General features: G+C 48.6%; 1 protein-coding gene across 1 annotated transcript; it reads right to left on the bottom strand.

Moving 5' to 3' along the window:
- Positions 1-24,242, bottom strand: LBH (LBH regulator of WNT signaling pathway). The gene is made up of 3 exons (XM_060117739.1): positions 24,004-24,242; positions 21,316-21,418; positions 1-478 (listed from the first exon to the last, which is right to left on the bottom strand). Exons 1-3 carry the CDS (start codon positions 24,027-24,029, stop codon positions 290-292), a joined length of 318 nt encoding a protein of 105 aa, XP_059973722.1. The 5' UTR covers positions 24,030-24,242; the 3' UTR covers positions 1-289.
- Positions 24,243-26,422: the final 2,180 nt, after the last annotated feature.

Below are 26,422 nucleotides of genomic sequence, written 5' to 3'. Positions count from 1 at the left end.
AAGATCTCCAAGACACCCGCCTCCCCGCACCCCCCAACCCCTGCTCTAAGCAGCTTCCTTTCTCAAAGGTCTGGCATGTTGTCTCAGAGGGCTCCGCTGCCCGACATCTCAAAAAAGGAAAAGAAAAGAAAAGAAAACCAACTCAGTGATTTGCAGGTGCAAAACGGAAGCCATCATCTGACTTTTTCAGAACTATTGTGGCTCATGCTCTCCTTCCATGGTAGCGGGAAAGAACACAGTTCAGGTACAGATGCTGTCTGGTGCGACCCTGTGGGAGCCGGCGTGGACTCTACTGTTCCTTGTCTTCGTTCGGTGTCTCTTCACAGTTGTCCTGCTCATCCTCCTGGACCAAGAACTCCTCGGGGGGCCACCGGAGCTCCCCGCTCTCTACCTCCCCCTCTGTGGGTTCCACCACGATGGAGGGCAGACGGTCCTTCAGTTTGCAGCAGCGGTCGAAGTCTGACGGGTCAGGGAAGATCTGAAATAAAAGCGGAGAACCCCGTCAGGTACACGTGCAGGACCAAGCCCCCGCTATACACCAGAGACCGTGCTACACCCTTGGGATACTGGGGAGCAGCAGGTGGGATACTGCAGAGCATCAGGCAGGTGCCAGGGAACAAACTCTGGGGCAACAAAGGAAACTCAGACTAATTCTGAAGCTGAAAGTTTTCATGGCAGTGCCAAATTTGTGTTTGTACTTTTTGGTCTTGTTTTCAGATAAAAGAACTCAAAATCATGTCCACAGTGAGTCACATCTCCATTTGCAGCAAGCATTTTACTCTAGAAGTACAATGCATACAACAGGTGCCATAACATTAAATTCCGCCCAGGATAATTATTGGCACCTACCAGGCACTTTACATATATAATTTGGACCCAACACAGTCAGGCAGAAGCATAGGTGCTGCTCACGCCACCTGAAAGAATCCCAGGAGATTCCTGGAGAAGGAGGTTGCCCAAATCATTCAGCCTGGAAACGAGCAGTGGTAGAATGGGATCAAACTCAGGTCTGTTTGACTCCCAAGTCCGTGGCCAATACCACATGCCCCTCAAGGAGACGGGTTCTGATCTCGCTGTAGCTGTAAAGTCAAAGTCAAATCAGGGTTGAAGGCATGGCCCCAGACACAGGCACATGGGAACATAATCCCAGGCTCTTTTTTCACCTGTGAACAACACCTGGCTCCTTGACGGCTCTACACCTGAAAGAGTCTACTTCTCTTTCCAGAGTCCTGTCAGCGAGGTTCCTTTTTCTGATGCCTACTGTGTGTCCTGACCAGAGCTGGGAGAAACCCCAAACCAGGCTATAAAATCCATGCTCTGCGGATTCCCTCTGCGCACACTGCCCTGTGACTACAGCTGACCCAATTCTCCCAGCAGCTTAAGTACTTAATCCAATGGGCTGCTGGTCTCCTGCCACACACAGCCCTCGGGGACACGCCAGAGAGCTGGAGAGAGGAGACTGTCTGGGACACTGGGGCTCACAGAATCACACGGTACCTGCAAGGCCATCTCTTCCAACCTCTCCATTTGATAGATAAGGAAACTGAGGCCCAGAGGGGTCAGGAGACTTGCTCAGGGTCACACAGCTTGTTAATGGCAAAAGAAAGGAAAGCAGACCCTGGAGGGGGTGGAGACACACATTTGAAGAGATCCCGGGGGTTCCCTGTGCCTGGCTCTGTTCCTTGGAGGTAGTAGAAGTGCTCTCCTAGAAACTCAGGCCTTCCCAACTTCTGGGGTGTTATGAGGGTTCCCAATCTTACTGCACCTAGCCCCATGCAGTGCTGTCCCCATCAAGTCCCTGACCATGTCAGGGGCCACGTGGGGTTTCCGGGAATCAGGGGCCTCAACACAACCTCCCCAATCCCTGCAGACAAGTGATTATTAACCATTTATCCAATAAAGCCCTATTGCTGGGGGATTAAGTCTTAAGCCAGCTGCACAACCAGGCATCATTAAAGACTTAACGAGGCTTATAAACAGTATCGTAATGGTGGCCAGGGGGAAAACAAGGCAGGGAGGGGCTCAGCTAGTGGGGTGAAGGGAGGCACGAGGAAAGATGACGCCCCCCTGCGGGCTTTCTCTTCCTGATGCAGCCAGCCCTGCAGGTCAGCCCTTGGACTGGGCTCTGCGCACAGACCCACATGCCGAGCAGGGAAAAGGTCAAGTGGCTTACTTGGGCCCCTCCTCACTTCTCTTCTGGGGAGCTGGAGCCCCCTGCTGTGGGTGAGGACACAGGTGCCCTTCCGAGCACAAGCCTTGGCCATGAGTGAGGGGAACCCCATGAGTGCAAAGTATGCTACAGTTTACAAAGCTTCAGATCCCTCCTGTAGGCCTCCCCGTCTCCTGCCGCTGCCCAGGAGCAGAGAGACCCTGGGGCTCTGAGGGTCACAAGGAAGAGCCAGGATTCAAACCTAGATCTCCTGTCTTCAACACCTGTGCCTTTTGAACAATGAATGGACGCCACTGGGTCAACATGCCCACTTCACAGAAAACTGACCAGGGAGGGTGGGCAAGACCCTAGGCTTTTTTTTTTTTTTTGAAAAGATGTTGGGGGTAGGAGTTTATTAATTAATTTATTTATTTTTGGCTGTGCCGGGTCTTCGTTTCTGTGTGAGGGCTTTCTCTAGTTGTGGCAAGTGGGGGCCACTCATCATCACGGTTGCGCGGGCCTCTCACTGTCGCGGCCTCTCTTGTTGCGGAGCACGGGCTCCAGACGCACAGGCTCAGTAGTTGTGGCTCACGGGCCCAGTTGCTCCGCGGCATGTGGGATCCTCCCAGACCAGGGCTCGAACCCGTGTCCCCTGCATTAGCAGGCAGATTCTCAACCACTGTGCCACCAGGGAAGCCAAGACCCTAGGCTTTAATGGCCCATTTGGCAGTTCAGGCCCTAGGATGACCATCTGGGCAGCTATAGGTCCAGAAGATGAGCTGCCCAGTCCAAACAGTTGTTCTAAATCTTCAAGGACAGAACTGTGAAATATCAAGAGGGGATGGACACCTGGCCCAAGACAGCCCTGGGCCCCTGCCTCTACCCTCTGACCTCGAGCCCAGGGCTGGGCCTGCACTGTGAACCCCTGGCTGAGAGAGGTGGCGCCCGGCTCCTAACTAGGATCGCCCCCGCTGAGGAAGAGCCAGAGAGACAGGCAGCGGCAAGGCCAGCAGAAGGAGGAAGAGGACGACAAGGGCGGAGAGCATATGATTTTGTTCTAAGCTGGGAACGCGTCTTTAACTAAAAGTAGGGGGAAAAGTGTTAAAATAAGGATGCTGCTGATGATGGAAGATACGCCAGGCACATTTGCTGAGCAGAATCTCAATCTTCACAATAATCCTCTGAAGTATGCAGTGGTGTGATCACTATTTATAGATGAGGAAACTGAAGCACAGAGAGGGCAAGTGACTTACTCAAGGCCACAGAGCTAGGAAGCGGCTGAACGGGGACCCAAACTCAGACCCACAGGACTTCAAATGAGGCGCTCATTTGACAACACATAGTGTCAAGCCACATCAACCTTGACATCACTTGTACAACCCTAACCAAGACCTCTCAAACGCCCGGACCTCAGTTTCTCTTTTTAAGAAATGAAGTGGCCTTCTGGTCTCACTAGGTGGGTGCAAATCCTGAGCAAATACAGAGATGATAAAATGCTTTGAAGACATAAGCTAAAGTCAAATTGGAATGTCCTCTTTGGAGCAGTTTCAACAGGACTGCGAGAGCAGTCTCCAACAGCAGTTTCAAACTCCAAGCAAGAGGCAGCAGTACTGACACAGTCATTAAAATAGCTCCACACAATGCCTTTCATACCGGGAGCCACACAATGAAGTCTTTTAAGTCCTTGGGGGAAGTCTGAGCATTGAACGTCTGATACTGCTTACTTGCCAGAGAACTTTGCTCCCTGAATTGCTCAAAGCAGGCGCCATGGAAAAAAAAACTTTTTTTTCTTTTACAAAGCCTGTTAATTACATTTAAAAAAATCACTATAATACTCTAACCCTCCCATCAGAGATTATACTGTATTATCAGATGATACCAATTTATGCCTCTGAAAATTGTAGCTCTCTCCAAAGACAAACAAAACGCACCCAGAACCAAACAGCTTCTCATTTCCTCACATCCAGACAGAAAGCCTTGCAAAGCAAAGCTGAGTATTTTGCCAGTACAGTCTTATCTCTGACAGCTGCCTAAGAGGCTGACCCCAAGGAGGTCAAGATTTTTCCACTAAGTCATGCTTTTTAATCATCTAGGCAGCAGAAAAATGAGAGGTTGCAACGGCAGTTTGACGGGGTGGGGAAGGCAGTGGAAAAAAGGACTCAAGTCAGACTCGCCAAGCACATGACAGGTAGAGTTGGAGCAGCAGGCCAGCCCAGCATGCTGTTTGCCTGCAGGAACTGGCCAGGAATAAAGCACCGCCCCTGTTCCAAAAAGAAACTGCTTCTGGTTAAACCTCTTACCCCAAAGCGCCCCTTCTCCTTGGACTGGAGAAGGGGGAAAAAATCCTTTTCGTTTCTCTCTGAAGCAAAAGGCTCCTCTCTAAGGTGTCCAGAAAGGAAGATGGGGAGGCTCTGAGAAGCATTTCCCACCCTCACCCTCCAGGGCAGGACAGATCACAAAGCACCCATCCCAGCTGTGATTCTCTCAGCCCTGCCCCGTCCTCTGTCCACCAACACTGGACTCCACATCCAGCTGTTACACTCGGCTGCCAGGGCTGATGGCTTGGATGAAACTAATAGACACCAAGTTCCCTCCTTTGCAAATGACATCTTGGAGATCACATGCACCAAAAACATCCCGGGTCCCGCATGTCCCACTGTGGGGAACAGCAGGCATTCAAACTTGGTAATGGTCAATTTTATAGGGGACACTTCTTCAAAGGCATCCTTTGCCAGGTGGCCTCCAATCCCAACAGGATCTGACATTTTGGGAACTCAAATGAGTTCATTCAAAAGGTCAAAGGAGGGGCTTCCCTGGTGGCACAGTGGTTTTAAGAATCTGCCTGCCAATGCAGGGGATACGGGTTCGAGCCCTGGTCCGGGAAGATCCCACAAGCTGTGGAGCAATTAAGCCCGTGTGCCACAACTACTGAGCCTGTGCTCTAGAGCTCGTGAGCCACAACTACTGAGCCCATGTGCCATAGCTACTGAAGTCCGCATGCCTAGAGCCTGTGCTCCGCAACAAGAGAAGCCACCGCAATGAGAAGCCCACGTACTGCAACAAAGAGTAGCCCCCACTTGCCGCAACTAAAGAAAGCCCACACGGAGCAAGGAAGACCCAACGTAGCCAAAACTAAATAAATAAAATAAATTTTAAAAAAAAGGTCAAAGGAGCTTTAGGACCTTCTGCGAAGAAATGGTCTGTGAGATGTAGTTTGGATGCCAATATACCGGAATTTCTGCCTGTAGATCAGAGCTGCCCAACAGAACTTTCCACAATAATGGAAATATTTTCTATCTGCACTGTCCAATAGTAAACACCAGCCACTGTCACCGTCTCTTAAGCACTTGAGGCTAAAATTTTTAATTCCCTTTCATTTTTATCAATATAAATTTATATGAAATATGTAAAGTTAATATAAATTGAAATAGCTGCACAAATAAATAGATAAATATGAGGACAGTGAAAGCAGGACCGTCCAGGAAAGCTCAGGATGTTTGGCTAATAGACCGACATGGGAGGCCTGAGAGCAGAGAAGTCTGGGGTTGAAGGTGAGCTCCTGGAGATGAGGAATTAGTCAGCAGGCTTTTGTTGAAAGTATAAAAGTCACCGGTCAGTTGGCTCCCATTTCACCCATGGAGGGGAACTGAAAGGTAATACCAGGGCTCCAAAGGCCCGAAATTTGGGGGCCTAGCTATCGACTGTCTGCCTCTAAGCCAGGTGACCTAAACCTGGCTGCCTCTGGGGTGGGACAGGAGAGAGATGCCTGGCACCTAGGATGGAAAATGTGAGCGACTCTGGTTGGAGCAGCCCTCCCCTGTGTGCGTGCGTCCCTCAGCCATCACCCCGACAAACAACCCGAGCTGGCCACAAAGAAGGTGGAGGGCTCGGCAAAGAGCTGAGAGATGCTAATAGGGAAAGCGGACACCAGCAGGTAGAAGAGATGAAAGGTGGTTAACTAGATACAAAGGGCTAATTACCAGTTCTGCAAGCTGAGAACCAGGGAGCTTGGCCATCCTGCTCGTCTTTGCTGGGGTGGAACAGAGGAAAGGGCGTGCTGGGGTGGGGGGGGAGAGGCCAGGTGGGACAGAGGGCCTGTGATGAATAACCAGGTGGCTCTCCAAGGCCCCAAGAGGGATCTGCTTCAGCATCCAAAACCACACAGTGTGTCTCTCCCCTCTCTGGTTCCAGAGGATGGGGTAGAAATGAACCTCAAACCTGTGATGGAAAATCACCACTCCCACCGGTAGACCAGGAGTCTGAAAGATCTGGCTTCTCCCTTGTCCCCATGCCTTATTATCTCTATGACTGGGGTCAAGTCGTTTTAACTTCTCTGGGCCTCAGCTGCCTCGTGAGTAAAATGAGGAAGGAATTTCCACTCTACAGTATTGCTGAAAGGATTACATGATGCTTCAGGTTGAGTGCCAGCATGGAACCCAACAGGCTCAAAGATCTGGAGGCCCATAGCCCTCTTTTCCTCATTTATAAATTGGGATTACTACTAATTCCCATCTTATAGGGCTTTGGAGAGAATTAAATACAGGTATGTCTGTATGTTCTATAAACTTTAAATTCCTAATGATGGTTCTTATTAGGTAAAGCTGGGGTCCCCAGGGAGCATTTACAGTAAGGCACCGGAACGTCTGCAGCTGTGGCTTGGGACAGGAGGAAATCAGCAGCACTCCTGGGCTTGTGCTCACAAAGTCTAGGCCAGGTTCTTTGGACAAATGGTTCATCACTTCTCCTACAGTACCTCTCTTTTCCCAGGGCATGGGTTAGGCCAGCTGGAATGGAAGCCACTGCCTTGTCCAGATCCTGGCCTTTCAGTGGAAGCCCCTGCAGCGTAAGTCTCCCCATTACGCATCCTCCTCTCCTTCCCCCGGCCTACTCTAGGGGCCTGCCGTCTGGGTTTCTTATTTTTCCTGGAGAATAACAATGGATTGGCCTTGTGTGTTTATTCGTTCCTAGGAAGGGCTGGTTTATAACAATGGGCAGATCTCTACCAGCATCCTGCTCTGACAAAGGCTGAGTGAATGAGGGGCAGCTAATTCAAAAGAAAAGTACCCTGCTTTTTGTCCCCTAACAGTACGTGAAGGCAAGAAATACGTTCTTTGAAATCCTTGCCTCCTGCTATTTTATCATCATCATCATTATTTGCATTTTATTGACTTTTCAAAGTGAAATGTGGCTCGCAAGAACAGAAAGAATTATAGCAAAGGGGCACAGTGGCTACTGCCTGGATTCAGGGGATGGGGAAGAACATTCTCCCATCTGCACTCGGATGCTAATGACCTCATTCTCCATCCTTGAGACTCACGTCATGCAAATCTCCCCTGGACTGTGGTTATAGACTATCCACCTCACCCTCTCCTACACTCCTCTGGTGTCTCTAATCCTACAGGAGACTTGAGCAGAGATTTGGGGCTTTATAACAACTGTTGGATCTCCTTCCTTTGGATTAAAGATGCTTAAGCCTCCAGCCTTGAAACTTAAAAGAAAAGGAAATCCTCTGGATAAACACCATCTTTCATAAACATCTCTCCAACACACACCCATCCTGCAAGTCAGGAGTTCCAAATTCCAATTAATTAGCACTAATTGCTGCAGATATTTCAGGCCCAGCGAGCTGATGGGGCTTTTGTAATGTTACAGAACATCTCTCAAAGTTCTCCAGGGTGGTAAGAAAACACTGTGGCTATCTGGCATAGGATGATTTCAAATACTCCCATCCAAATATCCCCCCTGACTATCTCATTATTGCCCTTTGAAAAGAAGACATGCTTCCCAGTCATCTCTGGGCCTTGGGGGATGGCCTCTCTCTCTCTCTCTCTCCTGCTGGTGCCAGCCAGGTGTCCCACAGACACACACCCTCTCTCAGAAAGCCCAGACTGACAGGGCTGCCATTTCCAACCATTCCCTCATTCTTTGTTTTGGAGACAAAAGTCTTGACTATTTAGCCTGGTCCCATAGCCTCCCATTCTCTTCTTGTCTGGGGTTCCCCTATTACATGGCTTCCAAAACCATCGCTGGATGGAAACCACTCTCAGGTCTCTGAGGATTTGCTTACAGCCCAGCCCCAGGGCCCTGCTTGGGCTTCAGTCACCACGACCTCTGCGGCACACTACCAGGCCAGCCTGCTTCAAGACTTACACTCTCTCCTGATTCTCATGACCCTGCTCAGGTTCACCTGACCCGTCTAACCTCACCTTCCCTGTGCCCTCCCTGGACTTGGTGTCACCCTAGGCTTTTCTCTGGACTCAGGCAGCTTCCTGGCTTCCACTGTCCATCTGAGGCTGAGGATTCTCCAATCCATGGCTTCACTGCCCTTTCACACCATCTGTGAAAGTCTCCACTTGGATGACATCCATCACCTCCAACTCACCTTTTCCCAAAGTGAGGTCATCAGCTAGTTTATATCTTTCTTTAAGTTAAAAACTTTTCTTCCCCTCTCCAACAGGAAGCCTTGCTTGATAGTAGGTCCAGTAAAAGAGGCCTGGAGATTATAGTTGATCGCAACTGCAGTATTGATGTGAAAACATTGAAGCGAACAGGGCTATGTTCCTAGAGGTCCACTAATCTCATGGAGGCCATCTACACCATCTGTGCTAACAGGGAGGTGATGCCCAGCTGGCGTCTAATCAGACACATTCTGTTCAGTCTAGAGCAGTGGTTCTCAAAGCTTAATTCCTGAGCTCCTTTCAGGGACAGAGTGTCCATGGAGTTAAAATATTTTCTTAGTAATACTAAGATGTTATTTGCCGTTTTTCCTGTGTTGATACCTGCACTAATGGTATAAAAAGCAACGGTGGGTGAAATTGCTGGCACCTGAGCAAGAATTAATGATGGCGGCAGCAGCAAACTGTGCTGGTGGTCATTGTATTCTTCACCACCTCCCACTCGCAATTAAAAGAAAAAACAAAAACACTCTGGGCTTCCCTGGTGGCGCAGTGGTTGAGAGTCCGCCTGCCGATGCAGGGGACACGGGTTTGTGCCCCGGTCCGGGAGGATCCCACATGCCGCGGAGCGGTTGGGCCCGTGAGCCATGGCCGCTGGGCCTGCGCGTCCGGAGCCTGTGCTCCGCAACGGGAGAGGCCACAACAGTGACAGTCCCGAAAAAAAAAACAAACTTCATGTCCTTGATAAAGCAGTAAAGATTAATTTTTATTAAATATTGACTGTTAAGTACATGTTGTTTTAATATACTCTGTGATGAAATGCAAAGCTGGCATACAACACTGCTGGTGCACATCAGAGCACAATGGTTGTCTCGCAGAAAAGCATTTATGGGATTGAGTTGCGAGCTGAAGTAGCCACTTTTTCCATGGGACACCATTTTTAGTTGAAAGAATGACTGACCAATAACCATGGTTATTCAGACTTGGGTATTTGGCAGAACTGAGCCTGATATTTCAAAGAAAATGAGCCTGATATTTCCAAAACATGACTGATGGTATTTGTTACCAATGATAAAATCTGAGGTCTCAAGCAAAAATTAGAACTTTGGAAAACTTGTATCAGCCACCATAATCTTGACAGTTTCCTATCACTTGAAGAATTTCTGATGAGACCAGTGGAGATATTAACTAATGTGATTTTTTTGATATTATGTAACAAAATGTGTTAACTTTGGAAGATCTGCATAACTCAGCGAACCTATATTTTCCAAATGATCAGTACAGCATGTTACGAAAACAAGCATGGGTAAAAGATTCGTTCAAAGTGCAAGATAAGCTAATGAATTTTAATGTAAGAGTACAGAAAGTTCATTGATAAGGTTTCAGATTCTACATTACCACTAACCTTTAAGAAACTACCACTTACTGAGTTTTGCCAAAATATCAAAGAAAAATATATGAAAAGGCTACTAAAATATTTCTCCCTTTTCTAAGTACATATCTACATAGGCCAGATTTTCTTCATGTACTTCAACCAACACCAATCACAACAGATTGGAAGCGGAAGCAGATGTGAGACTCTAGCTGTCTTCTATTAAGCCAGACATCAAACAGATTTGCAAAAATGTGAAACCTTTCTTTGTGCTGAACTTTTTTTTTGTTTTGGAAAATATATTTATTTTTATTAAAAATCATTACTTATATTAACATGTAATGGTTTTATTGTCATTTTAAAGGAATTAATAAATAATAAAAATTTAAAACTGTTTTAATATCAAAAGATATAACCCACATAAACAAATATCTCTGGGGGTCCTAAATAATTTTTTAAAAAGTAAAAGGGACTGAGATTTAAAAATTTGAGAGCCAATGGCCTGGAGAAAAAATACCTTCACAAAGATGACTCCATAAGTCAAGGTTGAAGGATAATATGTTTTAAAACTGGAAAAGATTTGAGGGGAACATAAGAGGTGCCTTCAAATATTTAAAAGGCTGACATGAAGTCTAAGAGAGAGCAGATTTTTTTTAACTCCAGGGGGCCTACCTAAGATCAGAATGGAGGATTTCACTGCATTATACAACTTCTAACAAAAATGATAGAATCAACTCTCTCCATTACAGATGGGGAAGGCAAGGCCCAAAGAGATGCTGGGAGTCGCCTGAAATGACATAGACAGTAGCAAAGCCAAGATTAGAAACCAGTTATCCAGATTCATACTCCATAATCCCGCTGCGCTGAAAGGTTCTGAGCTCCGTATCACTGGCAGTGTCCAAAGAACACGTAAGTGACCCAATGCCACGCTACTGTAGAGTGCATTCCCACATCTGATAGAGACTGGCCCAGTCTCAAAGGTACCCTCCCACTCTGAGATGCTACGGTATCTCAGTTTTGATCCCAAGGAAAATATCTATATCCACGATCTCCAAACTTGGAGACTGAAAGAATCTTGAAAGAATTTTGAAAGAATTGAAAGAATTTTCAAAAACTGTCTCCTTTCACACCTTTTAAAACCGACACCTAAAACTTCTGCTATATTATAAATATTACCATTTTAAAATAAACTTTTATGCCACTCTTTTAAATAAGTACTCAATGGCTTATAAACACCATAGCAATTTGATATCTACCATCACCTATTTTAAAAACTCATAAACAAGCTCGTAAGTCAAATCTTATTCCTTTCTCTACTTGAAAATGTATTTCCATTCTACTGCTCCATAGAATTTTATATTAATGTATTTTCATGCTTGAAAGTTTTTAGTCATTAGCTTTTTTCATACTTCTCTGCAATAAAAAGATGTATTTGTAAATTGGCTTTTAATGTTTTTATGTCCCATGACCCTAAGGCTTGTTAGTTAAAAAAATAAAATTCTGGATTGGCTTATTGCAGCTATTAGTATATAAGTAATCAATAAACATACCACAAATAATTATTAAACACAAAGGTAATTTTTCACTGGTTTTTTTATAGATAGGTGGGATTTATGAAGCTTCTTAGACAGTAACATTTTTAAATGGTCCATTTGTTCGATTCTCCTAAGGTTTCTATACCCTGGGAAGGCACCTTAAAAAATTCACATAGGTGAGAAGCAGGTCCTCTTACAAAGGGGGTGGAGGGCAATCTTTATAGGAAAGGTAGGAAAAGAAAACTGGTGAAGCCTGTCTTCAGGAAACGCAATTTTAGAAAAGCAACAGAAGGAAGGCAAAGGTGTGGAAATTGATTTCTCCAAAATGCTCTCTGCTGTCTTATCCCTTGAAAGTTTCTGTGAAACTCAGGGGCAGCTGTCCTCTGGTTTTAACACCTTGTTAAAACATGAAGGGGTGTATACATAGAACCTGATTAAGAAGTAATTTGGCATTAAAACCTCCAATATTAGGGTGCCAAGGAAAACAGCCAAGAACGTTTCTGATATGACTTTAACTGCTATATCCAAGGGGGCAAATGACCAAAGAAATACAGAAATCATAATTTCGTATTAGCTTATCTTTAAGAATGCTTCCGTCCAAGAGGACAGATTCAACTCTCGAAGAAAGAAAATTCCTTCATGGTAACAACGGTGACGCCAGTCACAGGAAGTCAGGCACCACCATGGTTATGCTTTCCCGTCCACATACACACTATGGCTCAATTATATTTTTTCTTTACTCACTTGTTTAAAACATTAAAAAATAAAATAAAATTCTATCACTACATAAATGGAAAAGTAGTATTACTTGTCATAGGTAACAACCATGAAATACACTAACATTTTCAAAGTTTGTCTGTGCACCTAAATTAACTTTGTAAACCACCAGGCATATGTGGACTCTACTGGAACATTGGCCTAGGCTGTTTACCTGTCACAAAGAACCTGGAGCCTTGCAGTGCTATTGGGTGGAAGGCCCTTGAACACTGGCCCAAGACTTCCATTATGTTCAGATCTACTTCTAAGAGCCCAGTTTATCCTTGATTCCTGGGAAGCAATATTTCTAAACCACGACCATTCCATAAGCCAGACCTGGAACCCCAGGAAAACCAAGATGGTTCAGGGGACTAAACGTGCTATCTGTTCAACCTTCGTGGGTATCCAAGCCAAGGCAACTACCCTGGTCTTCCTTAAGGTCACACGGTGCTCCAATGTCATTAACAGAATAAAGGAGATAAGTAGGGGAATCGCCAGCTCATATACATTTGTAATCCACAGAGCATGTCAACATACCCACTATGGGACAAGAATGTCGCTGGCTAATTTGCAATGCTGGCTAAATGGTGCCTAAACATCATTAACTGTTAACATCTCTGCTCAAAATAAGCAGTTAACAAAGTAGGGGAAGATGTACAACATCTCCTAAACACTTTAAAGTAACCAAACACCTTTCTGACTCTCTCCACAAAGCTCCTCCATCATCCCATTGGTATAGATTTTACAACCCTGAGATTCTATTTGCTAGAACTTTCAATGCTGGGAGCTTATACTATGATAAACTCTTTTATTTGTCTTCTGTTATTAAGGTAATATATAATCAAGAGGCTTAATGATGTTGAATCTCTTTGATTCAGTAATTCCACTTCCAGGAATTTATTCTGAGGAAACAAATCAGACCTGAGCAGAGATTTGTGTAAAATGATATTCAAAGCAGTGTTCTCTGTAAGAACAAAATATGCTACAACCTAAATATTCAGCAATAAGTGGTACATAACAAAATGAAATGCCATTTTACAAAGAAAACCAAATGACAGGAACATAGTCACAATATTATATGAAGTGAAAAAAGATTCACTCTGGCATATACAGTTTTACCTCAATTTTATTTTTTTAATAAAAATGCATATAAAATACTGGAAGTAAACATACCAAAATATTTCAGTGATAGGAATATGGGCATTTAAAATTTCCTTTGTACTTCTCTATATTTTCCTAAATTTCTAAAAGGAATTAATATCACCTTCATAATTATCACACATACACACGCTCTCTTACACCTTTTGACTCAGAAATTCTATTCCTAAGACTCTAAGGAAATAGTATAAACTATGGACAAAGATTTATATATAAAATTATATATAAATTATCACATTATTTATAAGGGAAAAATATATACAATTTAAAAATAATTCAACAATTGGAGAATGGTGAAAAAATCATGTTGTAACTTTATAACATTGTGCAGTTATTAAAATGCTGGCTTTGAAGCATTTTTAAGATAAATTGTGGGCTTCCCTGGTGGTGCATTGGTTAAGAATCCATCTGCCAATGCAAGGGACACGGGTTCGAGCCCTGGTCCAGGAAGATCCTACATGCCACGGAGCAACTAAGCCCGTGTGCCACAACTACTGAGACTGTGCTCTACAGCCCACGAGCCAGAACTACTGAGCCCGTGAGCCACAACTACTGAAGCCCGCGCACCTAGAGCCCGTGCTCCACAACAAGAGAGCCACCGCAATGAGAAGCCTGCACACCACAACGAAGAGTGGCCCCCGCTCGCCACAACTAGTGAAAGCCCGTGCGCAGCAACGACGACCCAACGCAGCCAGAAATAAAAATAAATAGAATAAATTAATTTATAAAAAAAAGGTAAGTTGTGATGATGTGATGCTGATGACTTACATACCATTAAGTAAAAAAGCAGAACACAACCCTGTGTGATCTTGGCCATATAAAAATATAAGTTCCGGGCCTCCCTGGTGGCGCAGTGGTTAAGAGTCCGCCTGCCGATGCAGGGGATGCGGGTTCGTGCCCCGGTCTGGGAGGATCCCACATGCCGCGGAGCGGCTGGGCCCGTGAGCCATGGCCGCTGGGCCTGCGCATCCGGAGCCTGTGCTCCGCGACGGGAGAGGCCACAACAGTGAGAGGCCCGCATACCGCAAAAAGAAAAAAAAAAAAAAATATATATATATATAAGTTCCATGGAAAAGATGCTAAAATGTTAACAGTTGCGATTTATGCATGGTAAGATTATGGTGACTGGAAAAAAAGTTTGAAGAAGAAAATAAAAATTCCATAATGGGCCTATGTTACTTTAAAAATTTGAAAAGTAAGCATAAGAATAATAAAATACATAGTTTGCCAGTAAAAATATGAAATTACTCAAAAAAGGTGAAGGAAAAGAAAATTTTCCTGTAATTACAGCACTCTGATCTAAAACAACTGCTATTAACATTCTGCTGTCTGCCCTTTTGGTCGTGTGTGTGTGTGCGCATGTGTGTGTGAGTTCATGTAAGTGCATGTGAGTGTGTGTGAGTGTGTGTGTGTGTGTGTGTGTGTGTGTGTGAGCCTCTGTAGGCATCTCAGGCTCTGTCCCATGGGGATCAGCGGCTGAGCCTGGGGCTGCCTACACACCTCGGGTTAATGCTCACCTGCGGATAAATTAGAACTGACACCTAGGGCTGTGTCTAGAGAAAATGGTTAGGAATTTGGGAAACCAAGGATGCTCTCAAATCCAGGGTGGACATGTGTTTCAAGCTCTACGAAGTAAAGACAGGAGATGAATTCAAGGTATACTAATTAATTCTGCCTGGGAACCACCTTCAGGTTCAAGTTAGGAGAAAGTCAGACCTAGAGACAACCCCCCCCTGAACTGAGGTTTGTGACTTCCCTCCTTGCTCAGGGCAGTTCTCCTTTGGATGAGAGATCTGGAACCTTCCTTCCCATTGGCTCCAGTACAATTACTGGCCGAGTTGCAAGTAGTCGATGTCGCTTCAGCTAAATGCTTGGGTGCCTCTTCTCTACAGTTTACCTAAAAGGGGCTTCTGACAGTGTAAGGCAATTAATTCTAGAAGTGAGGGGACTGAGGGAGCTCCCAAACTTCCCTTGAGGTCAAAACAGGCTGGAGAAACTTTTGGCAAATATTAATTTTTTTCTAAGATAGGTCTGTGCAACGAGGGGCCCTCCCCCAGTCAAGGAGTGGGGAGCAGACACAGGAGTTGATTGACTGATCAAGAATCCTCCTGAGCTGGGCTCCGGGACAAGGGAAGGGCAGGTGGCGAGGCGAGAGACAGCCGAGGGGGGCGCAGGGTCTATGAGACTGCAAAGGGACGAAGCCCCGGCAACTCTGGGCCCCATGTGAATGAGGGCCTGTCTTCATCCTCCGAGGATTATTTCAGGACTAGGGCCTGAGAGATCATTTCAGGACATTCACTAGACACCCAGGAATAGCTCTTGGCTCCAGTCACAAGATTCGCCACCCAAACTCATCCATTTCCCTAATGGTACAATCCTCCTCTCTATCCGACCTGGGAGACTGGGTCACCATAGAGAAAATGCTGATTCTATAAAAACCCACGCCGTGGGATAGCCAAGGTGGAGGGATAATTCTCAGTTCAGGAAAGGGAGAGAGGAAGGGTCCAATCAATCATACAGCATCCATTAAGCAACTATTTGCAGGACACTGTGCCCAGCATTGTGGGAACAAAGAGCCGTCTAAGACACAGACCCAGGGTCTGGAGAGAGATGAACACACCACCGCTTGAGAGGTCTCAGGCCTAACACAGGCCCTTTGAGAGAAGACCAGGTTGTATGGCTCCAGTGTGTGTCACGTTGGCTAGGGAAGTGAAGCAAGCTTGTTCTCTCCCTGGCAGTGCTACAGACTCCCTGCTGTGACCACAGTGTGTATGCTGGGGAGGAACCCCACAGGAATAATTCCAGCCCTCTGCAGGCCCTCACCCAGGGGCATTCCAAAACACTGAACACCATGTTTGTGTCAAGGCCTTGGGCACTGAAGGAAGGTGCTGGATCCCTCATACAAAGTAGACGTGACCTGAAACTGACGTGACCTGGGCACTGACTCAGAAAGAGGCAGCACGTTCAGACGCAGGCCCAGCGCCACCCAAAGACATGAACTCCTGTGCCTCTGAACCCTGTGGCCCTGACTGCCTGTTTGCCTCATGTTCTTATGAATTGTACCAAGCAGGGAGCAGGGTGGACGGGGTAGGGATATAGGAAAAAGAAAACTCACTCGGATTCCAGGAGCATGTCGTGTCCGTGGGGGGACATCTCCTGCCAAGTGCTTTGGAATTTTAGCTTTATGTCTCTTCAGGGCCAACTGAGGCTTTTTTAAGTCTGATGTGAAAGATGTTTTCCTGGTGACCATGGGACTTCTGTGCGCCTGCCCAGCTGGGCCTCCAAAACTCTTGAGAACATGTGGGGTACCACAGCTGGGAGTATCCAACGAGACAAGGGCACCAGGAGGAGGAGACAAAGGGAGGTGATGCTTATGCCTGGAGTGGCCTTGTGAGCGGGGGCTTGAGGGAGGCGGAACAGAGACACGCGCAGGAACCCCAGCCCATCACTGATTTCAACACCTGCATTTACACGGGTGGTAGCAAGGAGAGCCAGCCTCGGGGGTCTCATAAAGAAAGGCTCAGCAGAGAGGTGAGTGAAGAGAAAGTGTTTCCGAACTGCTACCTGACTTTAGAGGTTCAACTGAGACTGTTCTTTAAGAGAGAGGTTGCTGCTTCTGATAAAGAGTGAGGAGGGAGAGATAAAGGAGTCTACTGTTGAGCCTTGGAGATGGAAGAAGCAGAGAGTTCCTATCTGGGCAGCAGCTATTCTCAGCCAGCACAGTGCATTAGACCCGTCCTAATGCAGAGCTAAAAGCGAGGCTCAGACTGCAAGAAGCAAACGGCAGGGCTGTGGCACGAGAAGGTCACCCACCACTGTCCCTCCTCCCTATCCTATAAAATGCCAGGATATCCCTCCCTCCTGTTGGGAAATGCAGGGGAAGCTCTTAGGGAAGGCCCAGAACACGGGGCACTGTGGTACATGTAGAATTAGCGCCTCTGGCTTACAGCGCATCCTCCCTGGCTCCCCTCATCTGACTGGTGGGTGGCCGTTGAATGGTAGCAGTATGAGACCAAGAACAGCAAGAGGAATACAAAAGGTGACCAGGGAGGGACATGTATGCTGATCAGAGAGGAATTTAAAGGGCCTTGGGAAGGATAAAAGTTATCAGATCTTGGTCCAGTTGCTTTAGATGGGACAGTCTTAAGTGAAAACTGGGGAGCCATATCTCTGTCTAGAACTTAGCAAAGGGGAGAGAACTGCAAAAGCCTCAGCAAACTGTGCCGGGGGAAGCTAGGCAGCAAGGCCAGAATGCACAGCCCTTGGCGGTGGCAGCATCAGTGTCCACAGGCAAATGCCCAGGTCCCTTCTCCAGGCCAACTCAGGCCTAGCACGGAAGGAGACCCAGTCAGAGAGGCATTCCGAAATGCCACATTCTTAGAGTCCCTAGAGCTGGGTTGGGGGAGCCTGCAAGGCAGCCACTGACCTGCTCCCCTGAATTAGGGAAAGGAAGAAGGCATTAGGCGCAGACGTTCCCGTCCCAGGGGCCAGAGAACCAGAGGCTGACAGATGCAGGGTGGGGAGCGAGCTGCAGCCAGCAGGGGCAGAAATGTCCTCATGGAGACCCTCCCACTCAGCCCCGTGAGCTGGCCGCCACTCCCATCCCGCCCAACATGTCCTCGACTTTCTAGTAACCATTCACTCACCCACCCCGTGGGGTGTCATAATTCATGCCAAGTGAGAGAGCAGACGTGCACTGCACACACTGAATTGACTCTCCAAGTAAATGTTAAAGACAAAACAAGGCACCGGCTCTGTGGATTTTTATACATGCTAACTCCCTAAGCACAAGAGACGGGCTTACCCGAATCTTTCAGGGGATAGAAAGACATCTATCTGACCCTGAGGAGGCCCTTTAAAAATTCTAAGGCAGAAGTGAAGGTGGGCAGCTTCAGAACCAAGAGACTCAATTTAACTGAAAGCACCACCATCCATTCAGCACCTGCTCTGTGAAGGCCCAGGGCCAGCGGGCACCTTGGGTTGAGGAGGGCTGCAGGAGGGGCGATGGCTGATGGGCACCAAGAGGGAATAAGTCAGCCCCTGCCCTAGGACACATGGGCAGGGAGAAGGTTAGGCAGGACCACGGCAGCATCATTTAAGCACAAATGCCACAGGTGCTGGAGAAGAAGCAGGTCACAGCTGGGGCAGAGAAATCAGGAAAGCTTCCTTCTGGGTAGGTCTGGAAGGTGGGGGAACAACTGACGAATTCCAGTGTGCCTATTTATTTTATGACCTTGTTTCAAGGTCAAACCACAAGTCTGAGATTCTATTTCAACTGCCAAGTTGGGATTGATGTCTCCTTCCCACTTTTAGTTCCTTGGAAAAGCAGGTTGCAGTAAAAGCCATGTACTATTATTACCCTCAGGAGGAATGCCAAGAACAGAGTTCAAAGATCTCCTGCCCCCAGAGCCAAGCCTAGCCTGAGCATGTACAATGGACAGGCTCCAGCCAAGTGCAGCCCCAGCCAATCCCCAGAGCTCTGGTGGGAATGTGTTTAATTGGATGGCACTGGCTTTGAGTGGGCCCAGAAAATACCAGTCTCATGACAAGTGGCAGACCAGTTCGCTGCACAGCCCTGCGCCTGGCTGAAACAGGGGCAAGCCAAGGGGTATCTGAAGGTGCAACAAAATTAGAGATGGGAGTGTCCTCTCAAAGCCTCTTTCAAGGCCCAGCCCCATTCTGACCTCCTTCTCCCAAGCCTTTAGATTGCCACACATCCCTGGACAGACCGTAGCTTTCGTATTGCTCCACCAGATGGCCTGTGTTCCAGTTATGTACATGCTAGTTTCCCACGTGAGCCCTGGACCCTTCCTACAATGCCCAGCATAGCATGTTACATATAGCAAGTGTCCAATAAATACTGCTTGCTTGACGATAACCACCTCTCCCCTTTCTCTTCACCAGGCAACCAGAAGACCTTTCTGAAATCTTGTGACAGAGTGCTTTGAAGTTCTAGGTAAGATATTTTGGAACTGTGCAGTAGTCCCCACTCAGGTAGCAGGGCAGATTTCCTGAGAGGCTGTGAAAACTGGGCCCTAAGTCTAGCATCACAAAGGAAGATTTGAGAGCCCTTTTCTTAGGCAGCATCCTTATCTTAGGAACCCAGAGGCGATTTTATTTTCCTCCTGCCATGGCAACCCCAATTCAGCTGTCTTCACCCAGCACTGCAGCCCCTTCTTGGGTGATGACCTGCTCTTACCCTCAGATCCAGTGGAATGACCTGAAGGTCAAGAAAACTGACCTGTAGGACCTGGCCCTTTATCCGGGAACACGTTCAAAAGGAGAATATCAAAAAGCACACAGACATACTAATGACTGTGTCTGGAAAGGTTTTGTGATGGAAATCTAAAACCCAGAACTGAAAAAACAAAAAACAAAACAAAACAAAAAACACCTCACCTGTAACCACAAAGAGATTCAGTCTGATTCAGTGGCTTGGAAACTGGTATCCAAAAACACCCCAGCTGGTAGGTCAGGAAACTTCTACCCTCCCACAGGCTGTGGGGCTTTCAATTGTCTCTCTCAGACCCACTCTGAGGGTGGAAGGTACAAAACCAACCAGGAAAGGGTATTTCCCCCCCATCAGGCTACCTGAATACTTATTTCCAGCCAGCAAAAGGGGCTTGGCCTTTTTGACACACAACAAAGGGGCCTTCTCTAACCTCCCAAGTGTGTCTGAGGTGACTCTTGCTGCCAAATTACCTTACCCAACCTTAGCTTTCATCTCAGCTCTCTTTGATCACCCTCCCTCCATCACACCCACCCAGCTTTCTATTTTCTCTTCCTTCACAAAACAAATGCCCCTGGAATGGTTCTAAGGCAGAGCAAGTCTAGATTCCAGCCAAGAGCCAAACCCAAGGCACAGACACATGATACATCAGAAGAGCAAGGTTTTGGAGTTTGAGACTCAAGTCATCCACTCAGTCTGAGCCTGTTTCCTCATCTGTGAAACAGAACAAAAATTCCCATCTCAGTGCCCATGGTCAAGAGTGAATGAGTAACATTTGTAAAGTGCATGGCCCACAGCCACATTCAGTTAATATCTGCTGAATGAGCCATCACACTTCATTCATCTTCCCTGGCCAGCCATCCTACACAATTTCCCTAGCTCCGAGATCTTCCCTTAAGAACAGACTCTTTCCTCCCCTGAAGGTAATAACATAGGCACTCTTCTTGGAAATCTGAAAACAGTTCACTGCCTTGGCGCTATCTGGAGGTCTCTGTAGCCAGCTGCGGGCAGTGGAAAGCGAATGGCAGGCCAGAAAGAGCACTGGGCTGAGAATCTGAAGGTGTTACTTAGACCACTTTTTTCGTCCTTATATGTTCTGGATCCACCACACAGCATAATCTATATGCTGGATCCTGGCAATAACATCCCTGAGAGAGCTACCCTTCTGGGAAAGGTCTCTTCAACCCTAAGTAGTTTGAACATTAACCCTGTTGGAATCAGTTGGTCAACCATCAACTAGAAGAAGAAAGCAGCATTTGACACAGCAATGCCTCCACCAGACTACCCTTCCCCATAAGCTGCCCCTCACAGCAATGTTGCTACTGCCCAAGGCTTGGGTGGGGAGGGAAGTTCTGATCTGAACTGACTGCACATTACCACTTCCCCCTTTGCCACCATGAAGCAGAGAGTCCACAGCAGCCAGGATGACTAATTAATAATATCAGCTCATGCTTCCTGAACGCTTACTGCCTCCTAGGTACTGTGAATGCCTTATCCATGTCATCTCATCATGTTGAATCTTCACCACAATTCTGTGAAGTAAGGACTATTGTTGCCCCATTTTACAGATGAAGAAACCGAGGCTTACTGGCATTAGCGGACTTTCTCAAGGGCGCATAGCTCTTACAAATAGCACTGGGGTACAGAACCAAGTCTGCCTCCAGCCCCAGCAAAAGACACTAGGCTCTAAGGAACCAGAAGGAAGCCAGTACTGAACTTACCTGATAGGAAAGGCCATCCTTTCGGGGGTTGAGGCCCATTTCCTCCATGGATGGGGTGTTCATCATCACCTCAGTCATCTCGGCCGATCTCAGATAGTCAGGGCTGCCAAGAAACCCAGAGCAAAAGTCAACAAACACACGCACTTTCACATGCCTACTCTCGGTGCCTTCTGCTGTTAAATTAGAGGACTGCCTGGAAGCAGGATGAGAGGTGTTCAAAACAGAACTCGCCGAAAAAACGAGCTCATGCCCCGAGGAAGCACCTTACAAGCCTAGAGCATCAGGACTCTCAACCTCCACCAACAAAGCCCATTGTCTGAAAACAGCTCTGGCAAACCTTCTCTTCCCTCCTCTCCTGTACTAGTCCCTACTGGCACAGAGCGACTCTGGATTTTCCTTTAAGTGACAGAACTAGAAAAAAAAACAACAGTAAGTAGTTGAGGCCGTCTATCTATATTAAAACCAATTCAACCCGTCTCTAGGGGAACTGAATCTTATTATTACATAATGATAACAGGTCAACCTCAGAGAAACCAAGTTCAATAATGCTGCCTTCCTAAATCTCTCTCTGTGTCTCTGGTGTTCCTTTTTGCAAAATGTCCCACTTAAAGCCCCAAGGGGTCAGCTTTCTGAAAGCTTCACATCTGCCATCCAACCTCCTTCTCTAGCCCCAGCCACAGCAGCTGCAAGCTCACAGCTTGAAAAACATCCCCTGGATTAAAAGCCTTAAGGATGCCCGGACTCTGACTGCAAAGGAAATTTCCAGAGGGGCCAAGCTGGCCCACCAATGGCTGACATGTGAAAGTGCTTTGTACTCTGTAAGCAGGATACAAGTGTTCCATTATCCTCACACAAGCCATGGGCATGTACAGGGTCCCGAATGTGTAATGCCAAATAGCACATACCGAAGTCAGTGTACTCCCTACACAGCAGTCAATATTTTTACCATCATGCCTTTACACATGGTTAAAAAAAAAAAATGTAGGGTAGGCCTTAGAAAGACTGTATCTAAGGAAACAGGGGTATCAAACTCTTCTTCATTTTACATCTACTACATAGAGTAGAAATGGCACAGGATTTGGAAACAGAAGCAATAGGTTCTGGTCCAAGCTATGCCACTCAAGTGCTGTGTGATCTTGAACAGGTCATATAACCTCTCTGAGCTGCAGATGCGCTGTTAGTCTGTTACCATGATGCTAATAATGCATATCTCACAGTTATGGTAAAGGACTAATCTCTGGGGGGGGGAAAGCATTGCAAACTATGAAATGCTAATCAGCTGTAAAATAATACCAAACCTTAATCTCTCAGGGGACAATAACCCTGATGAGTCTTAACACCATCTTGGCAAGTTTTGAGTGGCCAGGGGCACACAGCCTCCAGTTGCCTTCCAAGTCTCACGCATATGGTACCTGGAGGTGGGAGGGAAGGAGCGCTCAGAGGAGAGAGGTACGCAAGCCTCCGGGGTAAGGAAATTTTTACTTTGTTTTGAGAGTTCAGTCTCCTTTCTAAACAGAGACAGGCTGGGTTGGGGGAGGGGAGACTAAAAGAAGATGCTAGGCTTCCGGGCAAGTTTAAGGTCAGGAGCCAGGACTCCAAAGTCAGTTTCCCCCTGGGTTATGGAGAGGCTACTGCCCACCCCCAAAATAATGGGCCAGAAGAGCGCCCACCGGGCTCTCGCCAGGCTCTTAGCCTGGTGTCCGGGCGTTCGCTCCTCGCTCCCGGCTGTGGCGCGGGGCCGAAAAGTTGAAGCAAAAAGCATGAACTTTCCGGTTTCTGAGCTGAGCAGGACTGCGCGGATATGAAGCCTGCGGCGCCGGGCTCTCCGCGCCCGCACCTGGGAGCGAGCTCCAGGCCGCCAGCGCTCGCCCCCCGACAGCTCTTCCTCTTCCCCAGCGCAGGAAGGAAGCAGCAGTCGGTGCGCAAGTCCCAGCGGTCGGGGGCCTCGCTCTTCAACGAGGCGGGCGTCCGGGGCGCATCCCTCCCAGCCCCGATCCCCGGTCGGGTGCAAACCTCCACCTCCACACCCGGCCCGGGCTCCTTCCCGGCGGGCCCGGTGAGGGCGGCTCCTCCCCAACCCGGGCCCCCATCAAGGCGCTTCGGGTTTAGGGGCTATGGAGAGAAAAGGGATCGAGAGGGTGCAGCGAGGGACTGTGCTGCTGCCTGTGGCTTCAGTCGGGTTACGTGTGGGGAGAGCGTTTTCCCTCACCCCTCGGAGCTCTGCAAACGCCGCCGCTGCACCAGCTCAGCCCCGCTGCCGCCGGCCTCGACGCCAAGACTTGCATGCAAACAAAAAGGAAAACGGGAGGGGCCCGGGGAGAGCAGGAGCCCCCTACGCCAGGCAGGGCGCGCGCCTCCTGCAGCCCTCCGCAAAGGGGCTTTTATTAGCCAGGTTCAGCCGTGACCCCTGGTTCTCCCCCGACCCCACTACGGCCGTACACACACCCTCCCAGCCGTCACTTAAGTGAGGGCTTCGAGTTCACTTCCTTTGTCTGGATGCTCTCAGCGCCACCTCCCCACCCCCACCTTTGCAACCTTGACGTTGACTCCTGCTCGGGCTTGGGCGGCGGGTTAGTGCCCGGCGCCCGCGCCACCCGCTGCCCTCGCACAGAGCGGGCACGAGCAGGCGCCCGGGCCCCGCAGCCACGGCCGCGACACGGATGCCCGCCGAGGGCGCAGGATACTCACCAGTGAATGGGGAAATATACAGACATGAAGTCCTAGGGGAGCCTGACCCACGCCCTTGTGATTTAAACACGGTCACTGCGTCTCGGGTAAGGATGTCACGGGCGCAGACAGGCGCGGCAGGCTGCTGAGTGTGGGCACTGGGCGTTCGCCGGTCCGCCTCCCGGAGACAGCCCCACTGCCAGCAGCGTCGGCAAAGCAGACGGAGCTCTCGGCTCTCCACCGAGCTCGCGGCCCCACAAAGAGCCCAGGAAGCCGTATTTATAGGGGCGGGGGCGGGGCTCGGCTCCGGGAGGCCCCGCCCCCCCTCGCCCACTCCTGGAATAACGTCACCAAAATCATGAATGGCTTCGGCGCTCGCAGCTCCCGCTGGCGGCGGCTCGGGGGCGCGCTCGGCTCTGCTCCCCGAGGGCAGTGGTTTGCTGCAGCTTCTAGCCCGGCCCCCACCCCACGACTCACACACGCAAACACGCGCGTGGCCACGCGCGCGCGCGCACACACACGCACGCAAGGGGACCGGAGTTCAATGTCAACGCTACTTCAGACCACAATCCCGCGGGCGTTGGTGCCCCGCGCCCCTCTCCCTGCACACACCTCCGGGGCCGGGGGGCGGGCACTTGGGGGCAGAGGACCGTGGTGTGAGGAGGTCGCCGGGGCCCGCTCCGGACGTGACCGCTCGGCGCGGGGGGCGGGCGCCATCCCTCAACCAGCGCCTTCTTTTGTACCCACTCGCCGTCCCCGGCCCACACCTCGGGACCCCTCTTCAGCGTACATCCTCCAAACTAGGCCTTTCCCTGGCATCCTCGCCCGTGGCACCTGGACTGCTGCGCCCGAGACGCGTCTCTTCTATCCCTGGGAAGATGCGTGCAAATGAGAGCACAGCTAAAAAAGAGGCAGTGGGAAGGTGGGAGGGGACGCGGAGCTGCGGGACCGAGTGCCCGCGGGGCTCACGTTAGCTTGCAAGGCACTGGTCTGCAGCCCTTAGAGCCGTGGAGGGTTTGATTTGTGTGCGAAAGGATGTGGTGTCGTCGTAGGGTTTTTTCACTGGACACATACACACCCGACCCGTGGCGGGGGAACGGGGGTGCTGGGGGACGCCGCACATCCCACCAGACTTGGCTCCCAGATTTCCTCCAAGAAGAAGAAACAAAGAGCTTCAGCCGAACCCCTCCCACACTGCCCGGGAATTGCAACGCCGGGAGTCCCTTCGTGCGGTCAGGCTGCGCAGCCCCCAGAGCAGGGATGGGAGTCTGCCCCTCTGTGGCTGGAGTGCGTTGCTTCACACCTCTGCCTCAGAGTCTCCTGTAAAATGGCTTTATAACCCTGACTTAAGTGTGTACTGGGGACAGAGGAAGTCTACGTGTGTGTGGAGGGGGGAGGAGGGGGGACAGGGGGAGGACGGTATCCAAAACTAGGCAAAATGAAGTGTGCATTGAAGTCAGCTCTTTGAAAGATAGTGAATGTATTGAATCCACATATATGCGCTTAAAAGTAGAAACATCAGGTTTATCTCAGGTAAAGGAGGATAGGATTAATGGTGAGAATTTAACAGTGGCAGGGCCATGAGGAGGCCCTCATAATTTGATCAGCCCTCTCAAGCCAACCCAAATAAAAATAATCGATAAGAATTGATAAGAATAATTAAATTAAAACTAACTTTGCTATTTTTAGTCATTTATATATACAACCTGAATAAAAACAGTGAACTTCCGATGAAAATGCAGCTTCAAGATCAGCCCCCTAGGGACTTCCCCGGTGGCGCAGTGGTTAAGAATCCGCCTGCCAATGCAGGGGACGCTGGTTCGAGCCCTGGTCCAGGAAGATCCCACATGCCGCGGAGCAACTAAGCCTGTGTGCCACAATTACTGAGCCTGCGTTCTAGAGCCCGTGCTCCGCAACAAGAGAAGCCACCGCAATAAGAAGCCCGCGCACCGCAACGAAGAGTAGCCCCCGCTCGCCACAGCTAGAAAAAGCCTGAGTGCAGCAACGAAGACCCAACGCAGCCAAAAAATAAAATAAAATAAAATAAAATAAAATAAAAAAGATCAGCCCCCTAGTTGCTCCCTCCAACCAGAGAAATTCAGGAGCTTCTCATCTCCACTACCTCCCCACAAGATAAATCAGAAATTGATTTGTGCTTCTAAGTACCACCTCCATTCTGCTCCTCTGGAGGTACTGTCCAGATGGAGGGCGATGATGCTTCTGTGGACAGGTGCCATGGTGGGGTGGGGATTTCAGGTGTGAGGTGACTGCCGCCAGGGGGCACTGTTTGTGCCTTGGGTGTAGGGTGGGGAAGCTTCTCAAAGAGTGGGTGTGACATGTCAACTACTCCACCAAAGGAGAAGCCAGTGCTTGGAGAACTGGTTTCCAGACTGGACTTTCTGGGGCACTTAGAGGAGAGTGCCTGAGCTAGAGCCTGGAT

The sequence above is a fragment of the Mesoplodon densirostris genome, chromosome 14, assembly GCF_025265405.1.
Source record: "Mesoplodon densirostris isolate mMesDen1 chromosome 14, mMesDen1 primary haplotype, whole genome shotgun sequence".
Classification (NCBI taxonomy): Eukaryota; Metazoa; Chordata; class Mammalia; order Artiodactyla; family Ziphiidae; genus Mesoplodon; species Mesoplodon densirostris.
This window is presented reverse-complemented; position numbering and strand designations above follow the sequence as displayed.